The 24,407-nt window shown below is 44.5% G+C and overlaps 1 protein-coding gene across 4 annotated transcripts in view; it reads right to left on the bottom strand.

The window, feature by feature from the left end:
- The window catches only part of UBAP2 (ubiquitin associated protein 2), a 130,008-nt gene that overhangs the window by 81,078 nt on the left and 24,523 nt on the right, over positions 1-24,407 (bottom strand). For all 4 annotated transcript variants that reach the window (XM_050943545.1, XM_050943541.1, XM_050943543.1 and 1 more), the window contains exons 3-5: positions 11,674-11,813; positions 5,029-5,106; positions 2,378-2,488 (exon numbers count right to left, since the gene is read on the bottom strand). In XM_050943545.1, the coding sequence (XP_050799502.1) occupies positions 2,378-2,488; positions 5,029-5,106; positions 11,674-11,813 (329 nt within the window). The remainder of the gene's footprint in view (positions 1-2,377; positions 2,489-5,028; positions 5,107-11,673; positions 11,814-24,407) is intronic.

Below are 24,407 nucleotides of genomic sequence, written 5' to 3'. Positions count from 1 at the left end.
TAAAAGCCTCTAAAGCTGGAAATTCCACCAACTTCCTAGGTAACCCATTCCAGGGCTTCACCGCCCTCCTAGTGAAATAGTGTTTCCTAATATCCAACTTAGACCTCCCCCACTGCAACTTCAGACCATTGCTCCTTTTTTGGTCATCTGCTACCACTGAGAACAGGCTAGCTCCATCTTCTTTGGAACTCCCCTCATTGAAGGCTGCTATCAAATCTCCCCCCTCATTCTTCTCTTCTGCAGACTAAATAACCCCAGTTCCCTCAGCCCCTTCTAATCAATCATGTGCCCCAGCCCCGTAACTATTTTTGTTGCCCTCCGCTGGACTCTCTCCAATTTGTCCACACCCTTCTGTAGTGGGGGGACCAAAACTGGACACAATACTCCAGGTGTGGCCTCACCAGTGCTGAATAGAGTGGAAAAATCACTTCCCTCAATCTGCTGTCAGTGCTCCTACTAATACAGCCCAATATGTCGTTGGCCTTCTTGGCAACAAGGGCACACTGCTGACTCATATCCAGTGTCTTGTCCACTGTAATCCCCAGGTCCCTTTCTGCAGAAACACAAGATACTTGTTCTCTAGCCCATTTATGTTACCCAAAGAAGCAAGTATTTTCAACATGAAGACCATGAACACTAATTTTTTTTTGTTTGTTCTAAGTATGTATTTGGTCCCTGACAGATATCCAAGACACTCATTCAAGGTGTGTTGCTTTCTGCTAGTCTTGATTTAACCACCTATTGTGCAGCAAGCAATAGTTAGGCTACAATTTAGTCATGGGTATTTTTAGTAAAAGTCATGGGCAATAAACAGAAAGTCATGGCCAGTGACCTGTCCATGACTTTTACTAAAAATATCCTTACCTAAATCTTAGGTGCTGGGGGTGTGCTCCAGCGGATGGTGCTGCTCTGGGGGACCAACTGCCTGGGGCCGCCCAAGCAGCGACTGGTGCCGCTGGCCCTGGGCCTATCCCTGCTGCTCAGATGGCCCTGGGGTCAGCCGCACCAGCCACTGCAGCTGCGGAAAGCACACAGGTCCCGGAGAGTCACATGACCTCCATGAAAGACTCGCAGCCTTAGCAAAAGTCCACTTCAGAAGACCCCAACATTTAGACATAGGCTGGGCAGAGTAAGGTTTGTTTGTGATTGTTACCTGCTTACTTAAGCGCTTCCTGTCCTCTCAACTAGAAATAGATCCCAGTTTGTGACCCCTACGCTTTAGAAGCTGAAACAGGAATAACTGGCTCATAGCAACATCCAAGCAGGACATGTCTTTGCACTGACTCATTACAGGACAGATAAAGGAAGAGGGTTTAAAAAGGAAATGAAGTCCAGGGTTCCTTTCCCAGTTAGGATGAGATGAGGCAGCAGCCTGAATCCCATCTTATAAGTTTAAAAGGTACTGCAGGAACAACTTCACTCACATTAAGACTCTTGTCCACTGCTTCTTGGAACAAGAAATTCACATTACTCCATGTATTATAAAACACATATTTGGAGATATTCCTCTGCCCTCCTCTTAAAGGCACTCTCATTAATGAGGTTATTAGTGAAACAAGTAGCTATTTGCTATGTCCTACTGTTCCATTATTAGAGTTTGATCTGTAACTCCTCAGGGCACAGACCTCATCTTAATTTTGCACTTGCTAAGTGCAGTGTGCACCTATGAAGCGATACAGTATATCTACAAGTGGCTGCTTCTCCTGTTACAGCAGTGAAAATTGGCTACTCATGGCAAACACACAAGGCTGTTTACTCTGGACCATCTCCAACTGAGACGCCAGACTGATTAGAGACATGGTAGCACACAACACTGCATTTGCCATTAAGTGTTTTTGTTTATATGAAGTCTTAGTGTCTACCAGAGGGACCCACCAGTTAAGTGATATGACAAAAACAATGTTTTCAAAGCTTAGTCTGGGTGTTTTGTTGTGGATGCCCGAGTTTTGTTTTTGTTTTTAAACTCTTTGTTAAGGCAAAGTCACAATAAAACATTAACACGCCATATCATACATCAGGATCAAATGAGCATTCAAAGAACCTGGCTAAAGATTCTGTCTTACTGGCTGGGAAGCCCTCCTTCTCTGAGCATGCTAAAAAGGGTGACCAAATTTCTCACTATCTATGCTCCCTTTTGTGTACATAGTTGGCATGAAAGATTTTTTTCATCCAAGGACAGTCCAGATTTTACTATACCAATATGTGAGTGAGAAGTCTCCCCAGTCTTCATTTCTTTTTAGGCAGAGCTGGAAGGAGAGAGAAAGGTTGGAGGCTCCTGAGGTCAAGCGCTTGATTGTTCCCCCACAATCCACTCCTAGAAAGTAGAAAACGGACCATAACAAAAAGTATGCGGTTTTGTTCACAAGTGGATTCTTACTGTGTCTGAGCTTCCTTCCAGCAGTATGTTGATTGCTCTATTCACATCCCCATTACAATCATGGAGCGCCACTATGCATTCATCCTGGTTTTTCCCCGTCACTTCCATAAGCTGGTAAAAAAAAAAGTTGCAGACACATTAGATATCAAACAATTAAAAGGAATAAGGCAAGAATTAGTGCTACTGCAGACTCTCCCAGGAAGAACATTGCTGCTGTACCAAAGACAAATTGAAATATATATATTTTAAAGAATTGCTTGAGATCCCAGAGTCACTACCACCACATTTGCAGCCATACAGGACAAATAAATACATTTTAAGGGTGACCTAAAAAGCCTTACCTTTGCCAAGTTCTGAGCTAAGGTTTCTGTGTGTGATTTTTATTTATAACTTAGGGCAATGGTCCCCAAACTGTGGGTGTGCCCCCCTGGGGGAGCGTAGAGGAACATTTGGAGAGTGAAGGGGGTCTGGGCCAGCTCCCATGGGGGGCATGGAGGGAGCGCCACCCAGCCCCACTCTGCCCCCTAGGTCCTCTTTGGCTCTGGCCCCAGCCCAGGCCATGGCCTTGGCTCCTGATCGCAGCTCTTGCTCCCAGCCACAGGTCCTAGCCAAGGCCTCGGCTTCGGGCCATGACCCCCAACCGTGGCTTGGCCCCACTCCTGGCTTGCAGCCCCAGCCCCTGGCCCTGCTCCCAGGAGGGCACACACAATTTGCATTACAGGTAAGGGGGGGAATGACATAAAAAGTTTGGGGACTACTGATTCAGGGTCAGATAGCTGTGTACAGCAGAGAAGTGCAAGGGCCTGAGGAAACCTTCCCCACAATAGGCCACAGAGCATCATGGCCACAGCAGTGTCTGCAGTGCGCTTTCAGGAGGTGGAGGGATGACTGACTAGATGTTATCTCTGTAGTAACAGATCCATCAACCCCTTCCCAGCCCCTCCTCAAAACACCATGCATGTCGGAAGCCTCTGCCACATTCTGGTCCATGCAGGTAGTGTAGCCCTCCTATGCACAGTCTTGGAATGCTATTTATTTCCACACCCAACAGATGCACACAGGTTATGCTAGAAGCAGGGCCCTCTGGTTTGAGCAGGGAGTATATGATTTGGCTCCTGGTGTGCACCCACTGCCACGGCAATGGAGCACATATCAGACAATTGTATAATGTAGACATCAGGAAAAAGTAAGGGATAAAGACAATGCATCAGACCAGTCTTTAAAAATGAAACCCAATAAAATGCCACTGGAAGGAGGTGAACAGCTGCCACGCAGCCACCCTAAACTGGACCTCTAAGTAAGCGGACTGCTAGATTCTGAGTCAGCTAAAACTGCTGACTGTTTTTCAACAGTAACCCCAATAGAAGCACTTGGCAGCAAGTGATAATCATAACCCAAGGCACAGCAAGGAACTGAACTCTTTACACTGCATAAGTTGCTAGTGATTACCCACTACAGCAGGATAATTAGAACCCTAAAGGCCTGTACCCAGATTCTAGCATGCAAGTGGAAGAGGAACTGATGAGAAGCAGTTTGATTTTACAATGAATTTATTTGGAATTTTAAGCCTACACCTTCTCTTAATGATCTGGGAACTCGTTTTTTTTAAAAAACAAACAAACAAAACTTTCAGTTCACCTTTGAGCTATGTTTAAAGTTCCACTTTTCCTGAAAAGCTGCCAAGATGTTAGAAAATGCAGTTTATACAGGTGATAAATACTTCCCACATATGTGTATGCATAAGAGCTAAATCCATTCTTTATTCTAAAGATTACTAAGCAATTGCAGCTCACTGGAGGGATGCTGTATCTATAGGAGAATAGGGCATGGATGGATAAGGTTCAACCCAGACAAGCTCAATGGAACGCTGGTAGAGAAAAAAAAGCAATCGGAAAAATTGACGACAACAATGTTGGCACCTCTGACTGAGGCTGGCACTTATCACTGAGCTTTTCAGTCTGAGGATCTTGAAATATCTTGGGCTGCTCCTACCTGGGACAAACATCATTTAGTTTTCATCTGTGCGATGTGACAGTTTCATCCGAAAGCTCACCTTGTTATAGTCACCCTGAATTAGATTTGAGCAATATGATCTACATGGTGCTTTAACTTGGGATCATCTAGGTGCCTTCTGCACTAGCTCCTGATTACTACAAAGGATTTAGCAGACAGAGCATAACATCAGTGCTCCAAAATTTGCAGTGACTGCGTATTGTCCTCTGGGTGGAGTTCTGGCTGCTGATTTGGACCAATGAAGCCCTACAAGGTATAAAATATGCCTACCTGGGAGACTATCTGCCCACCTATCCCCCATGCGATACAGGCACAATTGCAATCAGCGGAGGTGTTTCAGTTGATTTAAATGCGAGGCAGCTACTAGTAGGGCATTGTCTGTGAGAATTCCTGTATTCTGCAACTTGCTTCCCACCACAATCTGGATTCATCAACCTTCAGGGCATGCTAAGAGACCATGGGCTCCCCACTGCCAACAATGGGCTTAACCAAAGAGGTAGGTTGAAGGATAAAGATGCAGTGTGAAAGCTACAGAGAGATCACTCTGTCCTCTGAAACCTGAGCTAACAAAACCATTAAGCACCAGACTAAAGCTACAAATAAAAGTCAATGCACCAGTAGTAACATGGGAAACATACTTGTTTCACTTTATCTTCAAAATCTGCATCATTCTTATCATAGATCATCTGAGCGAGGCGAATCTGTTCCGCTGTTGCCTGAAAAGTGCAAATATCCAGTAAGGGTTCCAACAAATTTAATTAAAATATAAAAGACAGACTTTTGACTGTACTCACGTAATATCCCTCCTACTGCCAACACATCAATTTTTAATTCCAAAATTTTTGAAGAGGAATACAGGGAACGGGCTCAGAAGTTACATGAGTAAGGAAATAAAAGGACCTCATCTAGATCAGCTTTAAGGTTGGAGAGAGGATATGTGAAGGATAAATTCATCTACACCATAATCATGACATAGTCGGAGAATCTAGATAAGTCCTAACCGTGCCCCTGTAACAGAATAAAAGTCCTACAGAGTCCAGGGGTTTTCACCTTGTTGTAGTGACAGCTTCCATCTACACTACAGCTCTGTCAGTGTGTAACCAATCCCTGGACTGTGCTAGAGTATTAGGTCTCACATTCTCACTTAAGAACAGTCTCACTTGTTTTCCCTGTAGGTGCTAAGCTTGTTTCCTTTGTCTCTCAATCTGTCATGGAATAATTTTGTTAATGGTTGTTTCCGTTGTTGGAAAAGTTGGTGCTTTGGTTATAGGTTTGGACAACAGGCCCACACTGGCAATTTGTCACGAACCCCGAGAGCCAGACTCGACTGGCATAACACGGAGCAGATTGCAGCTGCCCTCGTCCTTCTAGTGAAGCAGCAGCCGCCCATGGACATTAGCGGCCACATCATGTAATAGACTCATAGACTCCAGGACTGGAAGGGACATCGAGTCCAGCCCCCTGCCCTCATGGCAGGACCAAATACTGTCTAAACCATCCCTAATAGACATTTATCTAACCTACTCTTAAATATCTCCAGAGATGGAGATTCCACAACTTCCCTAGGCAATCTATTCCAGTGTTTAACTACCCTGACAGTTAGGAACTTTTTCCTAATGTCCAACCTAAATCTCCCTTGCTGCAGTTTAAGCCCATTGCTTCTTGTTCTATCATTAGAGGCTAAGGTGAACAAGTTTTCTCCCTCCTCCTGATGACACCCTTTTAGATACCTGAAAACTGCTATCATGTCCCATCTCAGTCTTCTCTTTTCCAAACTAAATAAACCCAATTCTTTCAGCCTTCCTTCATAAGTCATGTTCTCAAGACTTTTAATCATTCCTGTTGCTCTTCTCTGGACACTCTCCAATTTCTCCACATCTTTCTTGAAATGAGGTGCCCAGAACTGGACACAATACTCCAGTTGAGGCCTAACCAGCACAGAGTAGAGTGGAAGAATGACTTCTCATGTCTTGTTTACAACACACCTGTTAATGCATCCCAGAATCACGTTTGCTTTTTTTTGCAACAGTATCACACTGTTGACTCATATTTAGCTTGTGGCCCACTATGACCCCTAGATCTCTTTCTGCCATACTCCTTCCTAGACAGTCACATTTTGAATCATCATGTGGCTTTCAGAGATCTATAGCCTCTGTGGGATAAACCTCTAAAGGAAAAATGAAGGGGGCTTTGGGCTACCTTTTGCTCATGGGCCTCAATCCATTCCCTCCCAAAACAGGAAACCTTTTCTACCTGCTGGATACTAAACTGAATGCTGGGGAGATGACTGAGGTCCCAAGTTGATGCTGACACATTGAGAAAGAGTTCTTAGTGAAAAGGGGGATCATGTCCAATCTACCCATGGAAGAAAACAGGTGAAAACCCACTGTTGAAGGTGAATCTCATTACTACGAGGCCGCCTCACAAAGGCTGCACAGTAAAATTCTATTCCTTGGCTGCGAGTCGAAGTAGCCAACACCTCTTTCAAGAAGAATGCCTGTGCTGTTAGGCATTTACCAAGAGCGCACAATTTAAAGGAGGCAGACGGCTATCACTTCTGCAACAAGTCTAAACACTGAGTGGAAGAGTTTAAAACTGGTTTTCAACACACATCACTCAGCTGCTGACTTACTGAGGAGTCACTGCAGCTGTCCCAGTTCCTTGAGGAAAGTGGCATATGCAGCGATGAAAAGTCAGATTCCAGGCTGCAGGACAATCAGTTTGTACTGATAACAGGACTTAGTCCTTTACATTTTCAAGGTGTCGTACCTACACGATCCTCACAGAGTAAGTCAGTGACAGAACAGAGAGTATTCAGGAGCTCTTAACTCCCTGATCTATGTTCAATCCAAGAGACCATTTTGCCTCTGTTAAAACTAAGCTTTTCAAATCAGACTAGCACCAAATGCATGTAAACACACACCAGTAAGCTTTTAGGCACCTTTATTGTAAAGAAGCAAGGTCCACCAATAATTTTAGCAACGAGGTCCCGATAAGCCCGACCAAGTGGTTTTTATTTATCTAGTGGAACAATACTCCTGTCACACTAAAGCACCTGTTTCTCCATTTCTGATAACCTACCCACTAATGTATCTCAGTGAAGAATTTAGACAGTAAATCACCACAAACAGTAGCATTCCTGAACAGAGAGAACTATTTGACCAGAAAACAAGAAACCAGTGATTTCATCCCTGCTCAATACTTTTAAAGAAAACCAACCATTGTTAGATAAAAAGCAAAATCTTTTGCAACTTGACTGTAATACAAGATGTGACATATCCACAAAGAAAAACTGCAAATAAAAGCCTTATCTACACTAGAATTTTTTGACTTGCAAATCCCAATAGGAGCAACACCACTGATGCAAGTATCAATAGTATCTGTACGTACACAGAATTCAGGAATTCAACCACTGTCCTATTACCCAGAGTTAGAAGACGGTGGTAAAATCTCCTGAACCCTGTCTGTACTACAGCTATCATCAGTGGAGCTGCACCCATTTTGAATTATGAGTCCAAAAAAACCACAGACACTGTTACCAAACCAGCATTAGTCATGGGAAGTGTCGCTTTCAATATCTGCAGTCTGGTTTGCCCTTATTGAATAAGCGTCAACTCTATAACTAGCATGGTATTAGCCCACAAAAGGTTGTGCCATCATTTTTAATTCTTATGACTAATAAACAAGACAGCTAAGTTCTACCTGTCTGAAAAACCTTGATCTTCGCAGTAACAGTCACAAAACACACTCATAGGGGATTTTTAATTATCTCTTTTACTACCAACACAAAAAATCAGAAAGCAAAAAAACCCACAAAATCAAGTAACAAATGTTAGAAACCCACTGTAACAGTGATTCCATTTAGAGGAAGGACAAATGTGTAATGTAATTTCTTGTACAATTCAGATTAAAATCAGCATTACACTGTGGGATTTTAAGGTGACTTCCGAGGTTAGCAGCATCCTCTCAATTCAGAGAAATGAATAAACAGTGACGACAAAGTAAAATACAGCACATTTCTGTTGGTTTGTAAGCTCCTCCATGCAAAAGTGCCAATGTGATATTGGAAGACAGCACAGAGAACAGGTCAGTCAGCAGTACTTAAAATAAGCAATTCTTCAATTGACCAAACCAGCATCATCTTATGAAAATGGAGGAGAAAAGAATTTAGACACCACATGGGAAGATTTACTGTATCCAAGCTGTCAGGTTATAAAAATAAAGCTTCTCCCCATGAAAACTACTTTCTGAGTCTGTGCAGTTCAGCGAGACACCAAGTTCAAGACTTACGAATGCAAATCAGAGGGGGGAACTTGGGGTTACATGGTAAAAGAGACTACTATATGCAGTAGAAAGTCAGCCTCTCCATAACACAAGTCAGTCCAAGAGCCAAGAGGAGGCACCGTTCCCAGGGCCGGTGCAATCATTTAGGAGGACTAGGCGGTTGCCTAGGGAGCTGAGATTTGGGGGTGCCAAAAAGCGACCCCCAATTTTTTTTTTAAACGGTTGAGCGCCGCTGCTGCTGAGACAGAGAGGGAGTCTGAGCTGGCGGCGGCAGCCGGCAGCCCAGGGGGTCCCCCGGGTCAGGGCGCCGCCAGGGCAGCCGGCAGCCCAGGGGGTCCCCCGGGTCAGGGCGCCATTGCCGGCAGCTGGCAGCCCAGGGGGTCCCCCGGGTCAGGGCGCCATTGCCGGCAGCCGGCAGCCCAGGGGGTCCCCCGGGTCAGGGCGCCATTGCCGGCAGCCCAGGGCTTCCTCTCGGTCAGCACGCCAGCAGGGCCGCCCGGAGAGGGGGGCAAGAGGGGCAATTTGCCCCAGGCCCCGCAGGGGCCCCCACGAGAATTTTTCGAGGCCCCTGGAGCAGGGTCCTTCATTCGCTCCGGGAGCCCCGGAAAACTCTCGCAGGGCGCGGGCCCCTGGAACTTCTTCTGCTCCCAGTCCTCGCTGGCGGGGGATCCTTCCACTCTGGGGCGGAAGGACCCCCCGCCGGTGAATTACCGCCGAAGCGGGACCCGCTGCCGACATACAGCCCAGTCTTCGGCGGTAATTCGGCGGCGAGGGGCCCTTCCACTCTGGGACCAGTCGTCGAAGTGCTCCAGAGACCCGCGGAGGGGGCCCTCCGCCACAGAATTACCGCTGAAGACCCGGCTGCACTTCGGCAGCTGGTCCCGCTTCGGCGGCAATTCGGCAGTGGAGGGGCCCCCGCAGCGGATCTCCGGGGCACTTCAGTGGCAGGTCCTGGAGCGGAACTGCCGCCGAATTACCGCCAAAGCGGAGGCCCCCTGCCGCTGAAGACCCCAGGCCCCCGGAATCCTCTGGGCTGCCCTGGCGCGCTGCTGGCAACCCAGGGAGGTCCCCTGGGTCAGCACGCCGCTGCCGGCAGCCGCCAGCCCAGGGGTTCCACTGCGCAGTCCTGCTTGGAGAGGATGAGGAGCAGAGGTGAGCTGGGGTGAGGAGGTACCGCAGGGCTCCTCAGGCCAGGGGGTGGGGAGCTGCCACAGGGAACTGACACAGGGACGGGCGGCACACTTCAGGGCGGGGTGAGGGGGCGGGGAGCTGCTGCAGGGCTGGGGGGGGGCGCAAGGTGGATGTTTCGCCTACGGCGCGAAACTTCCTTGCACCGGCCCTGACCGTTCCCCAGGTGAGCACCAGTAGCCTGCTGCATTTTAGGATATGTCGACTTAAGACAGACAGGCTCTTGTCAGCCCAGCAGAACAGTAGGGTGACTCTTGAATTAATGCCAGATTTTCAGAAGTGCTTGGCATCCAGAAGCTCCCAACCTGTTTTAAAAATCTGAGTGTGAGTGCCCAGCTTCTTTCCCTCCCCCACCCTGATGGACTGGCCTAGACCATCACTTCAGGGTTGCTGAGTCTCTAAACAATGGAAAGATGGCCTAAGTCCTTCACAGTCAACAGTGTCAACCTCAATGCCCACAAAATGCAAATCTTTTTTTAATCTTCACTGTATCACTTCCTGTGAGTATACTCCACCTGACAGGTCTTCGGAAGTTTTCTGGATCCTGCTGCAGATGCCTTTTTGAGTGTGGTCCCTACTGGCCACTGAGAGAAGCTTCGCTCATCCACCCAAGCTCCAGCACTAACTACAGATCCTCTAGCACAGTGGTTTTCAACCTATTCACCATTGCAGGCTGCACATGCAGCTCTTTGTGTTCTCTGGGCCGAATCCACACAATATATATTCTACCTGTATAGCCCTGAGGACGTCACATGGGCCACAGCTGTATGCTCATTAGGCCGCAACCGGCCCGCAAGTTGAGAACCACTGCTCTAGCATCAAGATTCTAGCCTCTGGACAGCAGAAAGAGTTGAAGTCTGAAAAGATGTGAAGAGTCCATGGGATAAGATCCTGGCAGAAGACTAGCAGATAGCCTTATGGTTCCTTGCTGATCTGGAGCACTCCTGAAGAATGCAAGACTAGTGTGGATGTAGGAATATAGATCCCAGACTTGAAGCCAGCAAGCAGTTTGCTCAGTAACCCAATACAGTATTAAAATACAAGCTACCGGACATGCTCGCCAAACTGAGGCAATGCTTTCTTCCCTCCCCCGCTCTCAGCCTTTACTAAACCGAGGGCAGCGGTTCTTAAACTAAGGGGGCAGGCCTCCCAAGAGTGGCGAGGGAATGTGTCATGGGAGGTGCAAGCTGTGTACTTTTACTTATTTGGGGGGGTGGGGGGAGAGAAGCGTTCTAGCTGTCAGCCCCAGGTGGTTGGTCCTCATGCAGAAGGGCCGTGCACACCCAGGAGGCTGGGATAAAGGAGGCAGCCCAAGTCCCGTCACCTGGGCTTTCCCCTCCACCCTCAACCTGGAGGCAGCTCAGGCTCTTCTTCCCTTCCCCCCATTCCCTCACCAGCAGGCAACCTGGCTCAGGCTCTCCTTCCTCTCCCACCCCATCCTTCACCTGGAGGTGGCAGGGCTCCAGCTCTCAGCCCCACAACAGCAGCAGCAGCACAGAAGTAAAGGTGGCAATGGGCACTAAGTCTGCTGTGACAAGTGATATTGATGAATACCACTTTTTATATTGCTTTCCTTACTTCTGTGCAGCGCTGCCTTCAGAGCTGGACACCTGGCCAGCAGTCACTGCTCTCCGCTGTGTCTTCAGAGCTGGGTGGCAGTATATGTACTTGTGGGAGGGGGTAAACAACTACAGACACAAAGAAGGGGACCCAATCAAAAAAGTTTGAGAACCACTGACCATGGGGATGGTTGCAGATCATAATATGGCATTTACTCTCAACCTGAGGGACAGATGTTACACAATACCTACCTGTACTACCTGTTTCTGTGGTTGTGTTGGCGGTGTGGCTGAAATCTGTGTTTTGTCCCGAGTGCCCCGGGTACGTTCACTGCCCACCGAAGTCATCATATACAGTATATACAAAACAATGTATGTACAAAATAGAAAATCTGAAAGAAAAGGAAAAAATATATCAGCTGGTTAATACAGAATAGATATGCTTGAACTACCAGATATATTACACATTCAAACTCAATGAAGAAGGGTGAATTCGTCCACAGGATTTATTGCCCATTTCTTACCATAAAGGCATGAAAATAGATATACAACAACTTTTTCAACTGGCTCGGTGCATAATTGCACACACAGAGACAACTACTGTGAGTACTTAGGCAAAGGGCAAATTCAATGCATAACTGGCCATCAGCATGCACAAATATTCTAAAGTGCATCTGCAGAAGCTACAAACAGAAATTAGAAACATTGCTGCATGCCCAATTCTTTGAAATACAGGTCTACAGTAATTAAAAGCCTTTTTCAGAGGTTACCTAGAAATTTTATAGCTAATCCTATCATTGCTATATCCTGGTCTAATTAGTATTTTTCACCTTTTTCCTCCTCTTCCATTTACACATAAATACAATTTCTATTGACCAAGATTGAACTCAGCCATTAAGATTTCTGATGTGATAGTTAAAATGTATTCAATAGATTCTGAAGAGAAACACAGTATTTCCTGAACTCTTACATATTTAATTGGAAAAAGGCTGCCTTTACCAGGAATTGACTGTAGCATGATATGAACAGGAAGACTGTGTTTCACCTGGTTTTATGAATAGGTTTGCCAAAGCCAACCTGTCCTTCAGGCTAAATTTGTCTTACAGCTCTCCAACATGCATAAGCCTTCACAGCAAACACACTTTTACATTCAAAAGACCCAAATCAAAACAGAACATATGTAATTCAAGCTCAGCTGGCAATCTGATCTACATGAAAACTAACCTAGTAAGGAGTAGTGGGCATCATTTAAACTAAAAAGTGCATCAATTATGTCACACACTACCTTGGCTAACTAATACTTCAAATATGTATTGCAGGACAACACCTTCAGCAGAGTTTAAAGTAACTTCCTTTGATTAAAATTCTCTAATGGTAAACTTGCAAATCTTTTATATGCACTAGCATTTCTTTATACAAATAGCTTTTGAACTATACTGCCTGGGAAAAAAACAGTTAGCGGCCCTCTGAATTCCAGTGCACTGAAGATTTAAGTTCAGGTAAACTAATTACACCTTTGAGTCACTTTTGTTTTGTACTGCCCAGGACATCACAATTTGAATCCAACTTATAAGCTATAAGTAAGGTCCTATGTACACAGAGTCTGGAAAAAGCATTACTACATTCAAAGACTATGGTCAATAGTTTCACACTTTGGTACCTGACGTCACGCACCTAAATAAAACAATGGGGCCATTTTGATTTAAGAGGTGCTGCACACCTGCAACTCCCTCTGACTCCAACTTGAGCTATGTGGACTCAGCCCCCCTAAAGCCGGCCCATTTTTGTTTAGGTGGCTAATTAAAGATTTGGGTCCCTAAAGCTAGGCACTCACTTGAAACGTTGTCTAAATCTATTTGCAGTAAATAAGTCCATCTCTATATTATGGAAATATCCAAGTTTAATATATGGCTGGGCTCAGCTATTTTATAACATGGTTTCTTTTTGTCTGTACAAACATAAAACAGATTTAACCATGTTAAAGAATCAGATTTTAACCTTCATATACCTAGGTTAACACAGAGTTCCTTAAAATAGAGTTATAACCTTTTTTGCCTACCCACACAGACCAAAATAAGCCATTTTATTACATAGGTGTGCCACAACCAGCTTTCACAACCATGTTTACTTTTCCAGTGTGAAACAACTCACACACACACACAGAGCATGGTTTTAATTCTATTGGGAAATCAAGCTGTACCGCATGGTTTGGCCTGCAAGCATGAACACAAACACAAATACTGGTTGCGTTATAACAGAGGTCGTTTTGAAGTGTTAGCCCAGATTAGACACCTATATTAACACACTATTTTTTAACCCAGTTATAACTCAGCTTGACCCCATCCATGGTAACCAACAATCCACTGTTATAACCTGGTTCAGCTGCAAGCAAGAACAATCATGCTGAGTCTAGGGTTGCCAACTGTCTAACTGCACAAACCTGAACACTCATTCCCTGAGGCCCCACCCCCTTGGTCTCTCGCTGTCCCCCACCCTCACTCACTTTTACCAAGCTGAGGCAGGAGGTTGGGGTGCTGTGGAGTTGACACTCAGGGTGGGGCCAGTGTGCAGAGACCCCCTGGCTGTCCCTGTGCTTAGGAGCCAGAGGGACATGCCAATTGCTTCTGGGAGCCATGTGGAGCCTGGGCAGGTTGCGTGCCTGCCTTAGCCTTGCTGACCAGACTCTTAGCAGCCTATTAAAATCTCCTGGATTGGTTTCAGTAGCCACTGGGAGATCAATTGTGATTCCAGCAGACTCACGGCCAATCTAGGAGGGTTGGCAACCCTATTAAGAGTCATAGGGTACATCTACACAGCAAAACACAAAGAAAAAACGCGCAGTAAGTCTCAGAGCCTGGGTCACTTGACTTGGGCTTGCGATATGGAGCTAAAAACAGCAGTGTAGATGTTAGGGTGCAGACTGGAGCCCAGGCTCTAAATTCTGGCAAGGGGGGAGGATCTCAGAGGCCAGACTCCAGCCCATACCCTAAGGTCTACACTGCTATTTTTAGCCTTATTGCACAAGCCTGGGTCAGCTGACTTGCTGCAGCAGGGTTTGATTTTTTTTTTGTTTGTTTGTTTGGCTGTGTAGATGTACCCACAGGGTTTAAGGCCAGAAGAAACTGTCAAATCATCTAATCTGACCTCCCACACATTCACAGGCCACTAAACCCTGCACTGTTACTCCTGCATTGACCCCAGTAATCTGGATTAGAATAATGTATTACTGTCCTCCAGAGACTAAAATTTAAGCATGTTTCTTAAAAATCACAGTTGAAAGCCCTGTGGAGATGGAACCTTACAAATAAAAACTATTACAGTTGAACCTCAGAGTTACGAACTGACCAGTCAACCACACGACTCATTTGGAACTCAAAGCATGAAATCAGGCAGCAGCAGAGACCCAAAAAAATAAAAGCAAATACAGTACATTACTGTGTTAAAGGTAAAACTACTAAAAAAAAATAAAGGGAAAGCAGTACTTTTCTTCGGCATAGTTAAGTTTCAAAGTTGTGTTAAGTCAAGGTTCAGTTGTAAACTTTTGAAAGAACATGCCAGGGTGTCAATCTACCGCACAGTGAAAGTGCCAGAGTGCAGTTTAGTGTACTGCCAGGACTTTTACAATGCTGTTACAGTGTACACACAGTGTGTTAGCACATGGCAAACCGGCATGCTGTAGATTCACACACCCTGGCTTGCTGCGCACTAACTCACCATGTAGACAAGTCCTAAGAAACCATGCTTTAAACGGTTTTATTGCACCACTGCATCCTGTGTGTACCAGCCAAGGGGAAACAGCACCTTTCTAGCAACAACAGCATTAGGGCCATGCTCTACTAGGTTCGACGGGGACAGGTGAGCAAAGCCCACAGGTAAGTGGGGAACAAGACCTGGGAGATGGGTTGGAAACAGGAGGGAGCACGGGCTATAATGGCAGAGAGGAAGGAGGGTCAGGGCAAAGCTGGGAGGCAAGATCAAACCAGTATCTTAGATGCCTATATACAAATGCAAGAAGTACGGGTAATAAGCAGGAAGAACTGGAAGTGCTAATAAATAAATACAACTATGACATTATTGGCATTACTGAAACTTGGTGGGATAATACACACGACTGGAATGTTGGTGTGGATGGGTATAGTTTGTTCAGGAAGGATAGAGAGGGGAAAAAGGGAGGAGGTGTTGCCTTATATATTAAAAATGTACACACTTGGACTGAAGTGGAGATGGACATAGGAGACGGAAGTGTGGAGAGTCTCTGGGTTAGGCTAAAAGGGGTAAAAAACACAGGTGATGTCGTGCTGGGAGTCTACTACAGGCCACCTAATCAGGCGGAAGAGGTGGATGAGGCTTTTTTCAAACAACTAATAAAATCATCCAAAGCCCAAGATTTGGTGGTGATGGGGGACTTCAACTATCCAGATATATGTTGGGAAAATAACACCGCGGGGCACAGACTATCCAATAAGCTCCTGGACTGCATTGCAGACAACTTTTTATTTCAGAAAGTTGAAAAAGCTACTAGAGGGGAAGCTGTTCTAGACTTGATTTTAACAAATAGGGAGGAACTTGTTGAGAATTTGAAAGTAGAAGGAAGCTTGGGTGAAAGTGATCATGAAATCATAGAATTTGCAATTCTAAGGAAGGGTAGAAGGGAGTACAGCAGAATAGACACAATGGATTTCAGGAAGGCGGATTTTGGTACGCTCAGAGAGCTGATAGGCAAGGTCCCATGGGAATTAAGACTGAGGGGAAAAACAACTGAGGAAAGTTGGCAGTTTTTCAAAGGGACGCTATTAAGGGCCCAAAAGCAAGCTATTCCGATGGTTAGGAAAGATAGAAAATGTGGCAAAAGATCACCTTGGCTTAACCACGAGATCTTGCGTGACCTACAAAATAAAAAGGCGTCATATAAAAAATGGAAACTAGGTCAGATCACGAAGGATGAATATAGGCAAATAACACAGGAATGCAGAGGCAAGATTAGAAAAGCAAAGGCACAAAATGAACTCAAACTAGCTATGGGAATAAAGGGAAACAAGAAGACTTTTTATCAATACATTAGAAGCAAGAGGAAGACTAAGGACAGGGTAGGCCCACTGCTCAGTGAGGAGGGGGAAACAGTAACAGGAGACTTGGAAATGGCAGAGATGCTTAATGACTTCTTTGTTTCGGTCTTCACTGAGAAGTCTGAAGGAATGTCTAATATAGTGAATGCTTACGGGAAGAGGGTAGGTTTAGAAGATAAAATAAAAAAAGAGCAAGTAAAAAATCACTTAGAAAAGTTAGATGCCTGCAAGTCACCAGGGCCTGATGAAATGCATCCTAGAATACTCAAGGAGTTAATAGAAGAGGTATCTGAGCCTCTAGCTATTATCTTTGAGAAATCATGGGAGACGGGGGAGATTCCAGAAGACTGGAAGGGGGCAAATATAGTGCCCATCTATAAAAAGGGAAATAAAAACAACCCAGGAAACTACGGACCAGTTAGTTTAACTTCTGTGCCAGGGAAGATAATGGAGCAGGTAATCAAAGAAATCATCTGCAAACACTTGGAAGGTGGTAAGGTGATAGGGAATAGCCAGCATGGATTTGTAAAGAACAAATCGTGTCAAACTAATCTGATAGCGTTCTTTGATAGGATAACGAGCCTTGTGGATAAGGGAGAAGCGGTGGATGTGATATACCTAGACTTTAGTAAGGCATTTGATACAGTCTCGCATGATATTCTTATAGATAAACTAGGAAAGTACAATTTAGATGGGGCTACTATAAGGTGGGTGCATAACTGGCTGGATAACCGTACTCAGAGAGTAGTTGTTAATGGCTCCCAATCCTGCTGGAAAGGCATAACAAGTGGGGTTCCGCAGGGGTCTGTTTTGGGACCGGTTCTGTTCAATATCTTCATCAACAATTTAGATGTTGGCATAGAAAGTACGCTTATTAAGTTTGCGGACGATATCAAACTGGGAGGGATTGCAACTGCTTTGGAGGACAGGGTCAAAATTCAAAATGATCTGGACAAATTGGAGAAATGGTCTGAGGTAAACAGGATGAAGTTCAATAAAGATAAATGCAAAGTGCTCCACTTAGGAAGGAACAATCAGTTTCACACATACAGAATGGGAAGAGACTGTCTAGGAAGGAGTATGGCAGAAAGAGATCTAGGGGTCATAGTGGACCACAAGCTTAATATGAGTCAACAGTGTGATACTGTTGCAAAAAAAGCAAACATGATTCTGGGATGCATTAACAGGTGTGTTGTAAACAAGACATGAGAAGTCATTCTTCCACTTTACTCTGCGCTGGTTAGGCCTCAACTGGAGTATTGTGTCCAGTTCTGGGCACCGCATTTCAAGAAAGATGTGGAGAAATTGGAGAGGGTCCAGAGAAGAGCAACAAGAATGATTAAAGGTCTTGAGAACATGACCTATGAAGGAAGGCTGAAGGAATTGGGTTTGTTTAGTTTGGAAAAGAGAAGACTGAGAGGGGACATGATAGCAGTGTTCAGGTATCTAAAAGGGTGTCATCAGGAGGAGGGAGAGAACTTGTTCACCTTAGCCTCTAATGATAGAACAAGAAGCAATGGGCTTAAACTGCAGCAAGGGAGATTTAGGTTGGACATTAGGAAAAAGTTCCTAACTGTCAGGGTAGTTAAACACTGGAACAGATTGCCTAGGGAAGTTGTGGAATCTCCATCTCTGGAGATATTTAAGAGTAGGTTAGATAAATGTCTATTAGGGATGGTCTAGACAGTATTTGGTCCTGCCATGAGGGCAGGGGACTGGACTCGATGACCTCTCGAGGTCCCTTCCAGTCCTAGAGTCTATGAGTCTATGAGCCAACATTACTCCCTAACTCAGCATAGATAGTGCCCCTGCTGTATCACTTTGTCACTAGAATTTCACCAACTCCCACAATCATCCTTTACAGTGGAATAGTAAGAAATACCAGGATGGCAACAGACACCTGCTGCTTTCTAAATCAGAGGTTAGTATGGTGCTAAGAATTTTCAGTATTAAGTGGATGGTGCTAATTATTTAAGGTGTGGTTTAACAAGAGCCTCTCTCCCTCACAGACTGGTTTCTCCTTCAGCTTGATCGTGCAGGTTAGTCAAACCCTTTTGACAGTCTGTTGCCATGGAAATGACCAGCATGTCACAAATTCAAGCATCACATCTTGACTGCAAGATCATGCGAGGAGAAGATGGGCTGGGAGGGACAGAATGCCTGGTTAAAGATCTAGTCGGGAAAGTTACAAAAAGCTGACAAATGGATTTGTGTGTCAGTACAGTCCATCCTGATGTCTGGCCCGGTGTGAAAATCCCTTGACTGCAGTTCATATTTGACCTTACAAAAAGACAAAATTATTCCAGATACACTGCTGCTCCAATATGCACCTGGAACAGCTGTTTTTTGAATAAATGGATTCATGTTAAGCTACAGACCTTTATGGCACAAGTGCTGGAGGAGGGGGAAAGTGCTCCAGTAACGACAGACTGGATTTTCAGACACTGCTATAAAGCAGCAGTCACACTTCCCCTTACAACCGTAAAAAACTGTGCTACTTGGGATCAGTTTCAGAAATCATCCCTAGCCCAATGCAAGTTAAGATTACCCTCATCCGGGAGATACTAATTCCCTCTAATAGAAACCCATCTACTACCTAAAAACCTCTCACTTTGAATACTGTTTAGCTTCTCAAGTGCTAAGCAACTCCTCACTGTAGGAGATCTGAAGGAGACCAGCCCTGAGCACTTTCAGAATGTGATGCAAAACTCAACTTTAGTAATATCTCACAAAAGCCTTCCCACTGTAACAAAGGCTAAAGAATGAATTTGTAAAAGTCTTCAAGTACAGTGGCTGGTTAAACCTCAAAGTGGAGAAGAGCAGGGGCATTTATAAGTGTTAAGTTCATATTTAATGCTGTTGACTGTACAGAATCTAGTACAATTGGGCCCTGATTCTTGATTGGGATTCCTAGATACTACCATGAATACAAGAATGACTGCATTTTTCAGGACCATAACTACAACGTTAAGTGAGGAGTTACTGTATGTGTATTGTTTGTGAATAGTGTCCACTGAATTAGCAACTGCATGCTACTCTTTTGAAACCCTCTGTATTGTTACTCTCAATGTCCAATCTTCCTTAGTGTGTCTTCCCAACCCAGGGGGGTCTTGATCCCAACTGGAGCCTTGAGACACTACCATAACAAATATTAAATAACTCATCAGCAGCAGCACACATTTTTTAAAAACTGAAAACCCTCAAGGGAAAATTCTGTCCGTCAGGACTAGGGAGGTCTCGATCAGCTGCAAGTGAGAGATTCTGTGTCTCTTAGTATCTGTTGCTCTTTTAGAATATATTCTGTTCCTGATCTATAGTGAGAAAACAGAGTCATGTATTACACTCATTGAGAAATGTTCTTTAAATTCTAAATGCCTATGTTACGTGTTAGTGTTCAGTAATTTGTAGTTATAAAAGACACCTCTGTTTACAGCAGGCTTTGAAGTGCTTCTAACCAAAGAAGGGAGGATAGTAAAACCTGTCAGCACTGGAATTATCTGCACACTATTTTAATCTGCATAGCAATTTTTATAACACACCATAATAAAGGCTCAAACTAGAGAGAGAGACAGACAGACATCTCAAATTAAAAAAACACAGTAAGAGGACCAAAAAAATTCCATCATGGCTAGACAAGGTAAAAAGAGGCAGTCAGAGTAAAAGATCAAATCCTACTGAGGAAAACAGAAAGGACCATAAACTCTGGCAAGTCAAGTGTAAAAGCATAATTAGGCAAGCCAAGAGAGAATTTGAAGAGCAACTAGCAAAAAAACCAAAAACTAACTCCAAAAGTTTTTAAGTACATCAGAAGCAGGAAGCCTGCCAAACAACCAGTGGAGCCACTGGACAATCCAGGTGCTAAGGAAGCACTCAAGGAAGATAAGGCCATTGCAGAGAAGCTAAATTAATTCTTTGCATCGGTCATTGCTACATAGGATAGGAGACAAGTATCAGAGCGGTAGCAGTGTTAATCTGGATCTGTAAAAGCAGCAAAGAATCCTGTGGCACCTTATAGACTAACAGACGTTTTGGAGCATGAGCTTTCGTGGGTGAATACCCACTTCGTTAGATGCATGTAGTGGAAATTTCCAGGGGCAGGTATATATATGCAAGCAAGAAGCAAGCTAGAGATAATGAGGTTAGTTCAATCAGGGAGGATGAGGCCCTGTTCTAGCAGCTGAGGTGTGGAAAAATTCCACCACAATTTCAATAGCTTCCACCCCACCATCAACCTCAGCCTGGACCAATCTACATGGGAGGTCCACTTCCCAGACATCACGGTGCAAGTAAGTGATGGTCACATTAACAACACCCTATACCGAAAACCTACCGACCGCGATGCCTACCTTCATGCCTCCAGCTTCCATCCTGGGCACATCATACAATCCATTGTCTACAGCCAAGCACTGAGGTACAACCGCATCTGCTCTAACCCCTCAGACAGAGACCAACAGCAACAAAATCTCCACCAAGCATTCTCAAAATCACAAGACCCGCACAAGGAAATAAGGAAACAGATCAACAGAGCCAGACGTGTACCCAGAAGCCTCCTACTGCAAGACAAACCCAAGAAAGAAACCAACAGGACTCCACTGGCCATCACATACAGTCCCCAGCTAAAACCCCTCCAATGCATTATCAGGGATCTACAACCCATCCTGGACAATGATCCCACACTTTCGCAGACCTTGGGTGGCAGGCCAGTCCTCGCCCACAGACAACCCGCCAACCTGAAGCATACTCTCACCAGTAACTGTACACCGCACCATAGTAACTCTAGCTCAAGAACCAATCCATGCAACAAACCTCGATGCCAACTCTGCCCACATATCTACATCAGAGACACCATTACAGGACCTAACCAGATCAGTCACACCATCACTGGTTCATTCACCTGCACGTCCACCAATGTAATATACGCCATCATATCCCAGCAATGCCCCTCTGCTATGTACATCAGCCAAACTGGACAGTCGCTACGGAAAAGGATAAATGGACACAAATCAGATATTAGGAATGGCAAAACACAAAAAACCTGTAGGAGAACACTTCAACCTCCCTGGCCACACCATAGCAGATCTTAAGGTGGCCATCCTGCAGCAAAAAAACTTCAGGACCCGACTTCAAAGAGAAACTGCTGAGCTTCAGTTCATCTGCAAATTTGACACCATCAGTTTAGGATTAAACAAAGACTGTGAATGGCTTGCCAACTACAAAACCAGTTTCTCCTCTCTTGGTTTTCACACCTCAACTGCTAGAACAGGGCCTCATCCTCCCTGATTGAACTAACTTTGTTATCTCTATCTTGCTTCTTGCTTGCACATATATATACCTGCCCCTGGAAATTTCCACTACATGCATCCGACGAAGAGGGTATTCACCCACGAAAGCTCATGCTCCAAAACATCTATTAGTCTATAATGTGTCACAGGATTCTTTGCTGCTTTTCTAGGATAGGAGAGAGATCCCCACACCTTAGCCATTCCTTTCAAGTGACAAATCTGAGGAACTGTTCCAGACTGAGTTATCCAGAGGTGGTTTTTGAACAAATTGATAAATTAAACAGTAATAAATCAACAGAATCAGATGGTGTTCACCCAAGAGTTCTGAAGGAACTCAAATATGAAACTGCAGAACTACTAACTATGGTATGAAACCTACCACTTAAATCAGCCTCTGTATCAGATGAATGGAGGATAACTAATGCAATGCCAATTTAAAAAAAAAAACTCTAGAGGCAATCCAGGCAACCGTAAACCTAACTTCAGTACCATGCAAACTAGTTGAAACTATAGTAAAGAACACAATACATTTGGGAAGAGTAAACATGGCTTTTCTAAAGAGAAATCATGCCCCACCAATCTATTAGAATTCTTGGACGGAATTAAAAAAAACCATCTGAACAAGGGTGATAAAGTGGATACAGTATACCTAAACTTTCAGAAACCCTTTGACAAGGTCCCTTACCAAAGGCTCTGAAGTAAATCAAGCAGTCATGGGATAAGAAGGAAGGTCCTCTCATAGACCAGTAACAGGTTAAAAGATAGGAAACAGAAGGCAGGAATAAATTATCAGTTTTCACAGTGGAAAGGGATAAATAGCAGGGTCCCCCAAGGATCTGTACCGGGAAACATATAGTTCAACATATTCATAAATTATCTTAGAAAAGGGATAAACAGCAAGGTGGCAAAGTCTGCAGATGATACAAAATTACTCAAGTTAATTAAGTCCAAAGCAGACTGCAAAACGTTAACTCACAAAAGGTATCTAACGAAACTGGCTGACTGGGCAACAAAATGGAAGAGGAAATTTAGTGCTGATATAGGCAAAATAATGCACACTGAAAATATAATCCCAGCTATACATACAATATAATAGGGTCTAAATTAGCTATTACCGATCAAGAAAGATCTTGGGGTCATCATAGATAGTACTCTGAAAACATCTACTCAATCAGCAGCGGCAGATAAAAATGCTAACAAAATGTTAGGCAAGGGTTAAAACAGAAAATATCTTAATTTCACTATATAAACCCATGGGACATCTACACCTTGAATATTGCATGCAGTTCTGGTCACCCCATCTCAAAAAAATATTAGAACTGGAAAAAGTACAGAGAATGGCAACAAAAATGATTAGGGGGCTGGAACAGCTTTCATAAGAGGAAAGATTAAAGACTGACTTATCTTAGAAAAGAGATGACTGAGGGGGGATATGATAGAGGACAACAATATCATGAATGGTATGGACAAAGTGAATTAGAATTTTATTTACCCCTTCACATAGCACAAGAGCCAGGGGTCCCCAATGAAATTAGTATAGAGCAAGTTTAAAACAAACCTAAGGAAGTACTTCTTGTCACAACACACAATCAACCTGTGGAACCCATTGCCAGGGGAAGTTATGAAGGTCAAAGGTATAACTAGGTTCAAAAACAGAATAAGTTCATGGAAGACAGGTACATCAAAGGCTATTAGCAATGATGGTCAGGGATGCAACCCTATAGCCTGGGTGTCCCTAAACTTCCGATTGCCAGGAGCTGGGACTGGACCACTCAATAACTGCCCTGTTCTGTTAATTTCCTCTGAAGCATTTGGCTGTCAGAAGACAGGATATTGGGCAAGATGGCCCACTGATCTGACCCAATATTGCCATTCTTATGTTTTCATGAAATTCAGTTCTTTCCTTGAAACAGGGGAGTGCTGTTAGCTGTTTGAGTTTCCTCATACTTCATCATAAAGACCAAGTTTTTCACCAACATCAGACCATACAAGAGAAATGCAAGTTGCTCTGAGTAGTACTAGTCATTAGTTGATTAGCACAACTATTGCTTAAGCTTCTAGAGATTCCAACCATCTTACAAGAATTTGGACAGCACATTGGCTCTCATGCTTCTTCTGGTCCCATCGCTGAGTTTCAACTTCTACTAAGCCAGCGGTTCTCAAACTCAGGCTTTGGCCCTCCTGCCCTTTGCGGTGGGGCTCGGGCTTTGGGACCTCCTCCTTGGGATCATGCAGTAATCTTTGTTGCCAGAAGGGGTCACGGTGCAATTAATTTTAAGAACCCCTGTACTAAGTTAATATGCTGGGAGCCAAGACCTGGCGATTTGGCTTGGGTAAGAGCAAAAGGAAAGAAAGCTAGCTCTATAGCACGCTCTCCTCCTAACCAGTCAACTCCAAGGTAGGCCGTCCGTGCGTGGGGGTGAAGAACCCAGACCCACTGTTTAGGAAGGCGCAGGGGCAGGGTTGGTCGCTCCCCACTGGATTTTTCCTATCACCTCCAAAACCCACAGATCAAAGCAACATGTTATTGAAAGCTATCCGCACTAACTTGTGCAACACTTCACACCTCCTCTCATCTCCCAGTTAAGTGTAGGGAAAAGCAGCAGACTAGTTGAGCACCCAACTGCACAGTAGCTGC

This window comes from Gopherus flavomarginatus, chromosome 3 (genome assembly GCF_025201925.1).
Source record: "Gopherus flavomarginatus isolate rGopFla2 chromosome 3, rGopFla2.mat.asm, whole genome shotgun sequence".
In the NCBI taxonomy this organism is placed as follows: domain Eukaryota; kingdom Metazoa; phylum Chordata; order Testudines; family Testudinidae; genus Gopherus; species Gopherus flavomarginatus.
This window is presented reverse-complemented; position numbering and strand designations above follow the sequence as displayed.